This window comes from Balaenoptera ricei, chromosome 6 (assembly GCF_028023285.1).
Source record: "Balaenoptera ricei isolate mBalRic1 chromosome 6, mBalRic1.hap2, whole genome shotgun sequence".
Classification (NCBI taxonomy): Eukaryota; Metazoa; Chordata; class Mammalia; order Artiodactyla; family Balaenopteridae; genus Balaenoptera; species Balaenoptera ricei.
Genome location: NC_082644.1, coordinates 10,792,590 through 10,806,626, shown reverse-complemented (window position 1 = coordinate 10,806,626; position 14,037 = coordinate 10,792,590). Strand labels below are relative to the sequence as shown.

Here is a 14,037-nt window from a genome sequence, read left to right as displayed (position 1 = left end):
GCCCATGGCTACCTATCCCTTGAGTTTCATCTCCCCGCCCATCCCTCCCTCCCTAAACAGGCTGTTGATGGGCACACCGTTTCCAAAGCTTCATCTGGCCTTGACGTTCACAAAGATAATTATACAGGAAGTATGGCTCTCGGAGTTTTGCAGGTATCATCAGCACGGGGACCAGTTACAGAGGATTAAGAAGCTCTCTTGCAAAGCTTGCTCCTGCAAGCAGCCTTCAGCTAGCCTCTTAGGGCCCTGAAGGAGGTAGAGCCCTTACTTTGGTTCGCATACTTCTCTCTATTTTTTTTTTGGCCATGCCAAGGCACGTGGGATCTTAGTTCCCGGACCAGGAATCCAACCCATGCCCCCTGCAGTGGCAGCGTGGAGCCCTAACCACTGGACCGCCAGGGAAGTCCCTGCGTCCTTCTCAAATGCTGAATGAAGATAGAATGAAGGCATGGCAGTAGATGTGACCACATATCCAATCGGTAGAAACTAGTGCGCTAATTAGGGAAGCAGCATGGTGGAAAGAGCAGTTCTTCAGAGTGAGACACAGCTCACTGTAGAGCCCCGCTCTGCAGCTCTGTGGCAGTGGCCCCGGGGGAATGCTACTTTAGCCCCATCCGGCAGTTCTGAAATGGGAATAATGGTCTCCACCTACCTCCCTCGTAAGATTCTCGTGAAGCTTAAAAAAGATAGTGTACATAAACCTTGAGGAAGAATCTAGTGTCATAAAGCCCCTTCTCCTTCCCCCTCTCGCCCCAAGCCTCCTCCTTATCCCGATGTTCCCACAGTCTCCTGGCTGTATGGACCTGAGATTTCTGGGGCAGTTGCACAATAACAGAGATTTTAGGTCAAGAGCTGTATGGGAAGCAGAAGGAGGGCTGCTTTGTTTGTATTCTCATGTCAGGTGCAGTGGGGAAGGTATTTCCAAACCATCTTAATGACTTCCCAAGACTTTTCCAGTTGCCCAAGCCAGAAATCTGGGAGTCATCCTTGATTTCTCCTTCTCTCTCACCTCCCACACATATATTTCTAAGTTCTGTTACTTCTCCTTAAGACATTCTGAATCCTCTGGGTCTCTCCATCTCCCTCCATTATTTTACTTTAAGTCCCCATCTCTGTTCCCTGGAAAACCACCATGGCTTCCTGACGGGCCTTCAGTATTGTCCCTCTTCTTCATCATCCAGCAGATAGAGCTCTTTCTAAATGCAAGTCTCAGCAAGTTGCTCCCCTATTTAAGATCACTTATTGATGGCTCAACTACTTCCAAGAGAAAGTCTTAACTCCTGAGTGTGTCTCAGTTCCTGTTTGGGTTCCTCCTACTTTTCCAGCGTTTCTCCCACCAATCCTGTGGCAACGCCCACTCCTCTGTGCACCAGCTCTACTGGACTATTTACGGTTCCACGGAGAAGGCACAGTGGCCAAGGCGTTTTCCGGACATGGGACTTTTAGTGCTAAAACCAGGACAGCCCTGGGCAAACCAGGATCGTGGTCACCCTAGTTCTACCTCAGGCCTCCGTGTATCTTCTTTCTTAATCCCCTTGTCTGTCCCACCCCGTTTACTACTCAATACTCCTCATCCTCGGTTTCTGCTTGGACATCACTTCTGCAGCCTCACGGAGCGGTATATTTGTTCCTTCCAGGAGCTGTCACAGCAAGCTCTCCTGGCAGCGATCACTGTATTGTAACGGCTGCTCTTTCTCCCTCACAGTTATAAACTCATTAAAGACAGGAACAGTTTTTTTCTCCTACCGGTATTCCCAGAGCCTAGTAGAGAGTCCGGCACACAATAGGTGCTCAATGAAGTTTTCTTGAATTAATGAATATCAGTATAAATTTATCAAGTGTCATCTATTTCATATCACTATGGGGGATGTTAGGGACTGAATGTTTGTGTTCCCCCAAATTCATATGTTGAAGTCTTAACCCCCAGAGGGGCTGTATTTAGAGATGGGGTCTCTAAGGATGTAATGAAGGTGAAATGAGGTAATAAGGGTGGCGCTCTGATCTGATAGGATTCGTGTCCTTATAAGAAGAGACACCAGGAGAGACATCTCTCTTCCTCTCTCCCTTTCCTTCTCCCTCTGCAGAGGCACCAAGGAAAGGCCATGTGAGCACACAGTGAAAAAAGACAACCCAAGGAGAGCTCTCATCAAACACCAACCCTGCTGACACCTGGATCTCAGACTTCCAGCCTCCAGAGCTGTGAGAAAATAAATTTCTGTCGTTTAAGCCACCCAGTCTATAGTATTTTATATGGCATCCCAAGCAGACTAACACAGGGGATGTACCTAGTTCACATAACTGTGCTGTGACCAATGATAGGTACGGGTCACACAGGTACCATCCTGAGGCAGAGATTTGGTTTCTATTCTGAAACAGCCTTAATAATATTTCCCATCCCACGTGTTCTTCCAGAACCTTGCAACCCTCCTCAGTCTACAACCCCTCTGCTTGAAATTGGACAAGCCTCGTGATCACCAGGGGATGATGGGGTGACTTGGAGAATTCCAAGATGTATGGTCAGGCCACTCAATATGGCTGTTCTCTTGCTCTCTGTACATCCCCTGCCCGACCAGTGCCTGCTTCACCTATATCTTCCACCGGCGGCCCCCAACGTTTCCGGCACCAGGGACCGGTTTCACGGAAGACAATTTTTCCACGGACTGGAGGGGGCGGGACGGTGCAGGCAGTAACGCGAGTGATGGGGAGCAATGGAAAGCGGCAGATGAAGCTTCGCTAGCTAGCCACTCACCTCCTGCTGTGCAGCCGGGTTCCTAACAGGCGGCGGACTGGTACTGGTCTGTAGCCCGGGGGTTGCGGACCCCTGTCTTACACACATGACTGACCTTCCTACGTACTTGCCTCCGCCCCAGCTGATGATTGTTCTTATTAGAGAGGTGGTGAGGGGCGTGCCCCGCTGCTAGTTTCCCTGGAAACCGATGAGCCCACCTGACATCAATTCTCCTATAACTGGTCATCTCCACTTCCCCACCCGCCTCCACCCCGAACGGAGACTGTCGCCCCATCCTGCCTGCCGTGCACCACACACGGTGAGGTGTTGCCCCAGGACCTTGGTCCAGATGTGTAAGCTCCCCCAGCCATTAAACCACCGATGTCTCTGTTGTTGACTTTGGACTCTTTCTTCAGTCTTGAAGTCGGCGAGTGCAGGCCTTGCAGGCCTGTGGGGTGCAGCCCAACGCAAGGCTAGGATAAAAATGTGATTCAGTTTCCACCTGGCTTTCTTGGGACTTTTGGCCTTAGAACCCACCCCCCATGCGATGAGAATCCCAGCCCATGTGGAGAGGAGCAGAGGCCCCCAACCCTCAGCCCTGTTGAGTGCCCAGTGGACGGCCAGGACCAACTTTCCAGCCATGTCCCTGCACCATCTTGGAGGTGGACCTTCCAGCCCTCTGCTGGGGGGAAGATGCCGTGTGGATCAGAGACAAGCTCTCCCCCAGGCAGATTCAAAAGGAGAATAACAGACAGCTGTAAGCAACTAAGTTTGGGGTCGGTTTGTTTCACAGGAATAGATAACCCAATACAGCTTAAGACAAGATGGAGCCACTTGTACTGGACGAGCCCTTCTTTCTCTTGATTATGTCCTTGCCCCAGGATATCCTGGTTTATTCCAGAAGGGGCTGGGGACTTACTCCAGACTGGCCCATTCAAACATAGGCCTCCCACATAACTGGTTCCTGACATATTCACAGGCGTTCACTGGGACAAAGCGGGGCAGGATCCTGGAGCTGCAGGTCCCCCCACCCCAGCTTACACCGCTGCCCCTGGCTCCTGGGGGCTGACCATGAGGGTTCAGGCCCCAGGAAGAGGAAACCCTAACTGACAGCCATCTGCTTTGCCCATGGGAAGAACACAAGGTCTCATCCTGGGTGCGTCTTCTTTCTTCCCTGCCTCAGAGCCACATATTGGCTTCATCCTGGGTGATGCAAACCAATCAATTGTAAGTTGGTCATGTTCTGTCCCCCACCGATCATTTGGGCATCCAAACCACTGTATCTGGGGCCATGCTGCCAGGTCACCATTTTGAACCATTCGAAAATACCTATATTACGGTATATAAAGTAAGAACGCAAGTGTTCAACGTGACAAGATTGACAAACATATTTGTTTTTCTACCATCCTGCTTTACTTACGCAAATAAGTATCCTAGAATGGTCACTTTTGGGACCTGGAAATGGTTACATGAGTAGGTGGTTTAGTTTAGAATGTATGACTAATATTTTTGCAGTTAAGTAGCATTTTCTGTTTTCCAGTAACTCTTTAAAGCCCATTTACGTTGCCTGAATATGCATCATAATTCCTCCTTTGGAAATGTCTACGTTTCCGCCACCGTGCTGGTGATTCTTCATCGTCCCACTCAAATCCTACCCCTCCCCGCCCACTCCTGGCCACACCTGTCGGCCTGTTCCCTGCCTCAAAGGCTGACACCTGCGAGCTGCATCCCCCAGGCTTCTCTGTTCTCTGACTTCCAGGTGGGTTTGACCAAAGGGAAGCGCTGTTGGAGTGTGAAGAGTGGTGAGAGAGAGGGGTGGGTCTTCTCCCTCCCTCCCTGCTAGGCCCCAGTCTCCATCATGGCTGCGTTCCTCCACCATATACCATAGGCTGGGCAGTCCCTCTCCCGTGGCTACAGCTCTCACTGGGTTCTAGGAATAGCATGCCCTTTCTCTTTTGCTTCTTCAGGCCAAAGGATGATAAAGGCTTCTGCTGTTGTTAGTTTCCAGGGGCTTCACCATCTCATCTTGATTCTCTTAACCCCGCCCACAGTGTGGGTTAAGGGCTGAATTGTAACCGCCCCACACCAATTCCTATGTTGAAGTCCTAACCCCTGAGACCTCAGAATGTGACTGTCTTTGGGGAGAGTATCTTCAAAGAGGTAATTAAGGTTAAACAAAGTCATATGGGTGGGCCCTAATCCAATCTGACTTGTGTCCTTATAATAAGAGGAGATTAGGACAGAGACACGTGCAGAAGGAAGACCACATGAGGACACCGGGAGAGGATGGCCATCTGCAAGCCAAGGAGGGAGGCTTCAGAAGAAACCAACCCTGCCCACACCTTGATCTTGGACTTCCCAGCCTCCAGAACTGTAAGAAAATAAACGTCTGTTGTTTATAAGCCACTTGTCAATGGTATTTTTGTTATAGCAGCCTGCGTGGACTCAGACAGCGGTAGTTTGTCACGGCAGCCCTAGAAAACTAAGACACCATGGTAAACACTCCCGTCATTAAACTGCTCAAGTAGCCTTGGGAATGTGCTGGCCGTATCCTTCTGGGACCCTGCCTCACACACCCAGTCTCACCAACGGTGCTATCATATGTCCCTTGATCAACCGCATGGTATCTATCATCACATTTCTTTCTCAGTTTGTAAATACGTCAACATCTGTGCCATGAATACCTTTTACCGAAATACTGTAGGACTCACTTTCACAATAAGGTACCTAAACTGTTTCTAATCAAGGAGCCAAGTAACATCCAACTCTCCATGTAGAGCAGCCTGTCATTTCTAGAAAAATCCTTTCACATTTTTAAATCAACTTTGGCGGGAAGGCCTGGGGTAATGATTGAAGCCCAGAGTGTCTCTGGAGATGCTGCATGAGAGTTTTCGTTGCTGCTTCAGTGGCTGGGAGCCCCACTGGTCGATGTGGAAGGCAAGCAAGATGAGCTGGAACGTGTAGGGGGGTGCTGGGTTCTGCACTTAGGGATATCTAGGGAGGAAAAAGATATCACTAGAGTGAGAGTCGTTAAAACATCCAAAAAAGCTATATAGTTAACATTATTTAAATGATAAAAAACGATTCTATAAAATCACCGGGCTGGATGGGACGTATTGAGTTTCCCAACTTCACCACCTTCCCCCCGTCCCCACCATCTTCACCTTGAGTTACTAATAATAAGTTCCTTAGTCTCCAAAGTGCTCTTACAACTATATTTCATTTGACTCTCAAGAAAATTCTGCGAGGTAGGTAGGGAGGTATTAACATCTCCATTTTACAAATAAAGGAAACCGAAGAACAGGTAGTTTAAGTGCCAGCTCAAGTTCATGGAGCTGAAAGGCATTAGAGCTGGGTCGGGAGACTCGTGATTCTTAGACCAGGTGGGTATCGGTAGAGTTCCCATCGTTTATCCTCCCTACTAATCTGGGCATGCACGCAAAGGGCAAATGTCACAGGTTGACACTCCAACCAAAACTCACAGCGAGAAAGGATTTCTCCTCGACATCTGGCCGTAAGCAGAAAGAGGAAAGAATGGAGAGAGCAAGAGAAAGAAATAATACGAGCTGAGCTTGCAGGGAGCAGGAGGGATGTACACTCACCCTTATCTTGGCCCCGGCTGTGTGCAGAGCGACATAGGAGGGCTGGCAGATGTACAGATGCTGAACCTCCTCAAACACGGTCCCCCCACCCCGACTCCACATTCAGCTGCCAAGTCCCAGCAGTCAGATCATCCGTTACATCCCTCTAATGCTCTGACGGCGATGTTTGCAACGCACAGGGTTTCTATTAATCCGGGGAGAATCCTACTTTAGACTGTCATTGAATCAGAAATTGCTTCCGCCATGACTGCTGCCTCCAGCGAACCAGGTCCCTCTTCCTCCACAGAGATGTGCCGCAGGGGCTGGTCTCGCCCACACCCTCCACCTGCCTCAGGTGCGCTCTTTACTCCTTCTCTAAATCTGTCCTTGGAGGCCCCCCCTTCTCCTAGAAGCTTCAGTGTCTTGACCCTCAGGGATTTCTGCCTCAGCTGCATTCCTGAAGCCATTATTATCCAGACCCCTAACTTAGCACTGAACGTACGCTCTCGGGCGTTAGTACCCATTTCTGAATGTATTGGGTTGGTCAAAAAGCTCGCTCGGGTTCTTCCATGACATAGATAACCTGAACGAACTTTTTGGCCAACCCAATAATTATCTGTCTCCTGATGAGACTGTCAGGTCCCCGAGAACAAAGCTGGAATCCCACACCCTGTTGAGTCTACAGTCCTGCCTTTAGTAGATCCATCCATGTTTGCTGGTGACTTTTCTGGGAAAAAGTAGGCAAAACTGGGGTTAAACATAGCCAGTTGTTCGAATCCAAGAGGAAAGGGGGAAGGAATGGGAGTAAATCATCTTCCCGTGTTTGAAGTTTTCAGTGTTGTTTCAAGATCAGCGTACAGTCAGCATTTTTGTGTTGTTCTGAGATCAGCATAAGGTAAGAGAACAAACAGAAGCCTTCCTTTGTATCATTTTAGGAACAATGAAAACAAAATAATACCTGTTGAATGGAGACAAAGCCTAGCTTTCCGTGATACAAGAATGGGCTAGTAACACCTTATCTGTAACAGTTCCAAATTTAATCCTATTACAGTGCAAAGCATAATTTATCACTGTATTGGAGGAACCCTTTCTCCTAAGTCCCCCAGGGAGATTCACAGGCCCAGGCAGGCTCCCCTCAAGCTTTCCTCTTCCGCCCTGGCAGGTCCCAGGGACTCCCCCACCCCCCTCCTCTCCTCCTGGTAACCATCACCACCTACCCAGACTGTGGGTTTCTCATCCCTCCTAGATGGGTTCCCGAAGATGGTCTTCTTAGGTCCACCTGTTGGGCTGCACCCCGCAGGCCTATGGGCCCTGCACTTTCCCAGGTTCAAGACTGAAGAAAAAGCCCGAAGTCAACAACAGAGACATCAATGGTTTAATGGATGGGGGAGTTTACATGTCTGAAGCAAGGTCCCACCATTTGCAGCAGGCGGCAGACAGGACATGGCGGCAGTCTTCGCTCCCACGGCGGGGGGGGGGGGGGGGGGAGATTACCAGTTATAGGGGAAATGACATCAGGTGGGCTCATTGGTTACCAGGGAAACCAGCAGAGGGGCACGCCCCTCACCACCCCTTTGATAAGAACAATCACTAGCTGGGGCAGAGGCAAGTACATAGCAAGGTCAGTCTCATGCGTCAGAAATAGGTGACGCAGTCCCTGGTAGGGCAGAGGACGTACGGAGAGCAAGAGAACAGCCATCTTGAGTGGCCTGACTATACAGGCTTCCTTGCTGTCCCTGAAAGCAAGTTTGCAGGCCCTCTTCATTTTAAGACTTTAATGTCCATATTACAAGAGAAAAGACAAGATCTAAGGGCAAAATATGGGGAAGTTATATAAAAGGGTACAAATCTGACAGTCTTGGGTCTTGGTCCAGAGCATCTGACGATCTGGTTGAAATAACTGGAAATTTCTTTTACACCAACATTGGGTATTATAAGCAGAAAGGGTAGGGGGTCCCCGGAGAAAAGAGAACCAGGCATGGCTTTCTTGCCACAAGAGAACCCATTTTGGCCTAAGCCATTTTGTGATCTAAGCCTGGCCACGATGCTTGCCCTTGAACAGGTCTCAGTAATTAATGATCTTAAGGGAACAAAAGAATGCAGGAACAAAGAAAAAGCAGTCAAGAAACAATGGTTCTGTGATAGAAGAGTCCTAGATTCTCCTCAAGAGATACATGTAGATGTAGAGAATGGACTTGAGGACACGGGGAGGGGGAAGGGTAAGGTGGGCCGAAGTGAGAGAGTGGCATGGACATATATACACTACCAAATGTAGAAGAGATAGCTAGTGGGAAGCAGCCGCATAGCACAGGGAGATCAGCTCGGTGCTTTGTGACCACCTAGAGGGGTGGGATAAGGAGGGTGGGAGGGAGACGCAGGAGGGAGGAAATATGGGGATATGTGTATATGTACAGCTGATTCACTTTGTTATAAAGCAGAAACTAACACACCATTGTAAAGCAATTATACTCCAATAAAGATGTTAAAAAAAAAAGATGTACATAACAATCTGATACATATCGTTGAGTATATACATATCTCTGGGGGCAGAAAGTAAGGCCGCCACCCAGGTGGAGGATGGAATGATGATGTTGACCTTTTCTGACCCTCGTGACTTCAATCAATTGAAGCTTGCACTCTGTCAACCTTTGCCCCAATTCTACACTGAATTTTCCACTGCTTAAGACCCTTCACGAATATGTGTGTATCCTTAGTTTCAAACTTCCCCAATTTTGCTATTCGGGGAGGCACAGCTTGGGAAAGATCCCTGGTGTTCGCCTTTCTTTTGGTGGTGCTGTGAGATCTTAGTTCCTTGACCAGGGATTGAACCTGGGCCCTCGGCAGTGAAAGCATGGAGTCCTAACCACTGGACCACCAGGGAAGTCCCTCTCCTTCCTTGCTGCAGATAATAATTCCTTCCTTCTCCCATTCTTTGGTTTGGCCATGTTTCTTGGCTCGACACCCACCAAAAGGCAAATCCAGTTTTCTGGGTAACACATCCACACCGGGAGGATGACACACCCCAACTTTGCGGGGACAGAAGCTCCTGTGCTTGGGACCCTCCCAGACCTCGCCCTATGTGTCTCTTCATCTGGCAGTTCACCTGTGTCCTTGAACACATCCTTTAATAAACTGGTGAACGTGTTTCCCTGAGTTCTGTGAGCCGCTCTAGCGAATTAACCAAATCCAAGGAGGGGGTCGTTGGAACCTCTGATCTCTAGCTGCTTGGTCAGAAGCACAGGTGACACTGGTGACTGAAATGCGGGGGAGGAGGGCGGAGAGCAGTCCTGTGGGACTGAGCCCTTATCCTGTGGGCTCTGACGCCGTCTCCAGGTAGATGGTGCCAGAACTGAGTTAAATTGCAGGCCACCCAGCTGGTGTTGCAGAGAATTGCTTGGTGTGGGGAAAACTCCCACACAGTTGGTGACCAGAAGTGCCAGAAACGTGTGTTTTGTGTGAGAAGTAAAAGAAGCACTTAGGAGATAGACAGAGCTGAGGTTTTTTCCTACAACAGGAGGGAAAGACTAGGGTTTTCCTTCACATTGGGGCTCATCAAACCTTTTACTTCCTACTCATCTTTGGCTGCTGCCTTGCTGTGAAACTCCGTCTCGGTCCTTCCCCCAGAAAAGTCCATTTTTTCAGTGCAGAGACTTAACGAGGACCTATCTTAGCAGGATAGCTGAACCCCTATTTCAAGTGGTTTATTTTCACTTCTGAGCACTTGGAGACCAGGCAAGACATATTTTACTACACTTCTATCCTACATGGGATTCTTCTCTTAAGAGCTTTTGCCTACAACTCCACTGACTTTTTTCCCTTTTCTCTCTTTTTTAAAATAATTGTTTATTTTTGAACAGGGTCCTTTTCTACATAGTTCAGTATTGGAAAGATACAAAAAGGGACAGTGAAAAAAATCGCCCCCCACCTCACCTCCCAGCCCTCCAGTTCCCTTCCTCAAGGTCAACCAAGATGATCTTTTTTTCCTCTGTATCCTTCCAGAGGTATTTTATACATTGCAAGCAAATATACACATAAAATGCAAATATATTCTCCCCCTCTCCTTTTTCATACAATTGGTAGTATACCATCACTTTCTGTTCACTATATAGATGAGAGTATGCGTATGTGTGTGTGTGTGTGTGTGTGTGTGTGTGCCCGCCTGTATGAACAGTACTTAAAGAACTTCCTTGGGGGCCTGGGTTCGATCCCTGGTCAGGGAACTAGATCCCACATGCATGCCGCAGCTAAGAGTTCGTATGCCACAACTACAGAGCCTGTGTGCCGCAACTAAGGAGCCTGGAGCCACAACCAAGGAGCCTGCCTGCCACAACTACGGAGCCCACGTGCTGCAACTAAGTAGCTCGCAAGCTGCAACTAAGGAACCCACCTGCCACAACTAAGACCCGACGCAACCAAATAAATAAAATTTAAAAAAGAAGGAAGCATAAGGGAACTTAAAAAAAAAAAGAACTTCCTCAATCTTTCAAGGGTTGTATTATAGTCCATTTATAGATGAGCCAAATTTATAGCTATTTGAGCTGTTCACAATCTTTTGCTCTTAGAAACGATGCTGATATAAATTTTCTTTTTTGGGGGCTGTGCCATACAGCATGCAGGATCTTAGTTCCCTGACCAGGGATTGAACCTGCGCCCCCTGCAGCAGAAGTGTGGAGTCTTAAGCACTGGCCCGCCAGGGAAGTCCCTGATATAAATTATCTTTACATATGTGCAGGTCTGTCTGCCGTCGCCTGTTTTCTGATGGGCTAAGGGTGTCGACAGCCATGCAATCTACCAGTAATCCCAGTTCCAGAGCATCTTCACATAGAGTATTCCTTTCCTCAACCTGCTCCTACAAAGACAGACAGAATCGGGTAATTTAAATGTATTTTTTTCATCAGTTGAACTTACTGTTCTTTTTCTAGAGATATTTACACAACAGTTTCTCTCCATGTTGCTGTCACGTCTTTAAATGGAAGGACATGGGAGAAGATGTATGGAAGGCCATGCTTTACACATCAGAACTCTCTGGGGTTCTGTTCTTAGCCCACTTCCTGGGCAATCAGTGCCTAAATCTTCAACTGCTGGATTTATACCTCTCGCCCCGCTCTCCCCGCCAAGCTCTTGGCTCACACATTCAGCTCCTTTCTCAATGTGCCTACTTGTTATCCCGCAGGTACTTCACACCAAGCATGTCCAGTCTCAGTAGGAGATGGCATGAACCTTTACACAATCGCCCAATCCAGATACCCAGGAGTCATCCCTACGCGGCTGGAGCCTCCCTCTCAGCCTGTTAAGTCCCTCCAGGGCACGACTGGGTCTTGTTAGGGTCACACATCCCTCGAGCCCCCTCCAGTGGCTGTAAGATACTTGTTGGATAAATGAATACACATATGAATGACTTCTTCTCTTTCATTTCAGGGCAATGGCTGAAACCACCTTGCAGGGGAACTTTGAAGCAGGAAGAGAAAATTCCTATCTTCCGGCTGGATGTCATTTTATTGGGCACAGAGAAGGGAGTGAGAAAGGCAACAGGCTACTGAGGCTGAGTGACCCCAGAAAGAGGGGGGCCCCTCGGGAGGCTAAGGCCCAAGAAGGGCTGTTACAGGGAACAATTTGCATACCAGCGTGTACACTATACACCTGTGTCTGTCGCTCCCCAGTTGAATTTTTTTTTGTTCTCCATTTATGTTATTTGCAGACATTTGCAAATGATCACTGATACAAACAACACCACTCGATAAACCCATGGATCACTTAAGAGAATAGGTCACGTAAAGGAGTACTGTAGGTGGATATGGAAAACAGATAAATAGAATCACAACAATGATAGCCCTGCAGGGTGCCAATCACTCTTCTAGAAACACCACCACCACCAACAATAATAATTGCAAATATCTGGTTGCTGGGCATTATATTACTTCATTTAATCTTCCCAAGCCTGTGATGCGGTAAAAAAAGGTAAAGAGGGACTTCTCTGGCGGTCCAGTGGTTAAGACTCTGCACTTCCACTGCAGGGGGTGCAAGTTCGATCCTTGGTCGGGGAATTAAGATCCCACATGTCTCGCGGCCAAAAAACCAAAACATAAAGCAGAAGCAATATTGTAACAAATTCAATAAGGACTTAAAAAAAAAAATCTACCCTCAACACTTTATGATGACTCCCAGTTCAGGGGTGATGTGGTAATACTGTATGTAAATATGGATTATTGTGTTTGAAAGTCATAAAATCAGGAGTTTTTCATTTTAGTCATATAAACACAGCTTCGACTCACCCCTGTAAATTGCCTAAGCGTAGGCTGGGAGCTGAGTGACAACTAACGGCCACTGGTGGGGATGAAGATGTCTGGGGGGCTTCCCTGGTGGCGCAGTGGTTAGGAATCCGCCTGCCAATGCAGGGGACACGGGTTCGAGCCCTGGTCTGGGAAGATCCCACATGCCGCGGAGCAACTGGGCCCGTGAGCCACAACTACTGAGCCTGCGCGTCTGGAGCCTGTGCTCCGCAACAGGAGAGGCCGCGACAGTGAGAGGCCCGCGCACCGCGATGAAGAGTGGCCCCCGCTCGCCGCAACTAGAGAAAGCCCTCGCACAGAAACGAAGACCCAACACAGCCAAAAAAATGGATAAATAAATAAATAATAATTAAAGGTGCTAATAATTAAAAAAAAAAAAAAATGTCTGGGGAGGACCTCCCCCAGAAGGGTTTCCTTCCAGGAGGAGAGTCTAAGCGGGGTGACTGCTCATCCTGGCTTCAGCTGAGTGGATGCTTCGCCCCCAGGATTGAGCTGCTCCCTGGACTTTTCCATCTGGGGATTCTGTGCAGAAAACCCCTGCTCTCCTCTGTCTGCCTAGGAGCCCAGAAGGCTGCGCAGACGGTCTGATCACCCCTCCAGGTGACACCGACGAAGAGGCTGCTCTCTTTTCCTCCTAGCTTACTCTGCTTCTATGAGAAATAGAGGAAGGTGTGAGGGAGAAATAATCAACACAGCTCTAAAGAAGCCACAGGCCTGTCTTTGTTCTTGGTTTGTCTTTAACTCGGGGTGAAACTGTCAGCTGTGGAGGAAGGCTAGGCAGAAAATTCTAGCCAGGGTTTTGAAATTTAAATCCAAGATTTTGTGGGACTTCCCTGGTGGGCCAGTGGTTAAGACTCCATGCTTCCACTGCAGGGGGCATGGGTTCAATCCCTGGTGGCAGAACTAAGATCCCACAGGCTGCACGGGGTGGACAAAAACTTAAAAAATAAATAAAATAAATAAATAAATCCAAGATTATGTGATGGCACCATTCAGCCTCCCAAGTAGGTGGCATAAAGTAGGGATGTGTTCCAAAACGTTCCAATGGTTGTTTGTTAGTAGGGATCATGAATTCATACTTCAAAACATCCATGTCTTAGAATATCGGCTTCTACTGTAGTTTGTGGTAAAATACCGTATTACAAAATGCTTTACACGTGCACATACATATATACTACATATACACATATATATTTTAAACCCCAGTAATAACAGTGATTAAAATACCCGTCATAACTAATATGTATATAACTAAAAATATCACATAACTCATAAACACGGTTCTTCTTTTCTGGTAGATCCTCAAGAGAAGCCCATTTTTGTCAAATACTTTGTGTTTAACTCTTCAGTAAAAACAAGCAGCCATTTGGCCCCAGGGCAAGAGAAGCAGGTAGAATCACTCCTGTTGGAAATGCCAGGGTAATTTATTATGAGTAGC

The 14,037-nt window shown here is 48.0% G+C and overlaps 1 protein-coding gene across 4 annotated transcripts in view; it reads right to left on the bottom strand.

Moving 5' to 3' along the window:
• Window positions 1–4,184: 4,184 nt before the first annotated feature.
• The window catches only part of FBXO16 (F-box protein 16), a 62,345-nt gene continuing 52,492 nt past the window's right edge, over window positions 4,185–14,037 (bottom strand). For 2 of the 4 annotated variants that reach the window (XM_059926214.1, XM_059926217.1), the window contains one exon: window positions 4,185–5,722. In XM_059926214.1, coding sequence (XP_059782197.1) covers window positions 5,543–5,722 — 180 coding nt within the window. In that variant the 3' untranslated portion in view covers window positions 4,185–5,542. Of the gene's footprint in view, window positions 5,723–7,531; window positions 7,643–13,875; window positions 14,002–14,037 lie in introns of those variants that run through there. The other 2 variants (XM_059926216.1, XM_059926215.1) reach the window with 2 other exon arrangements.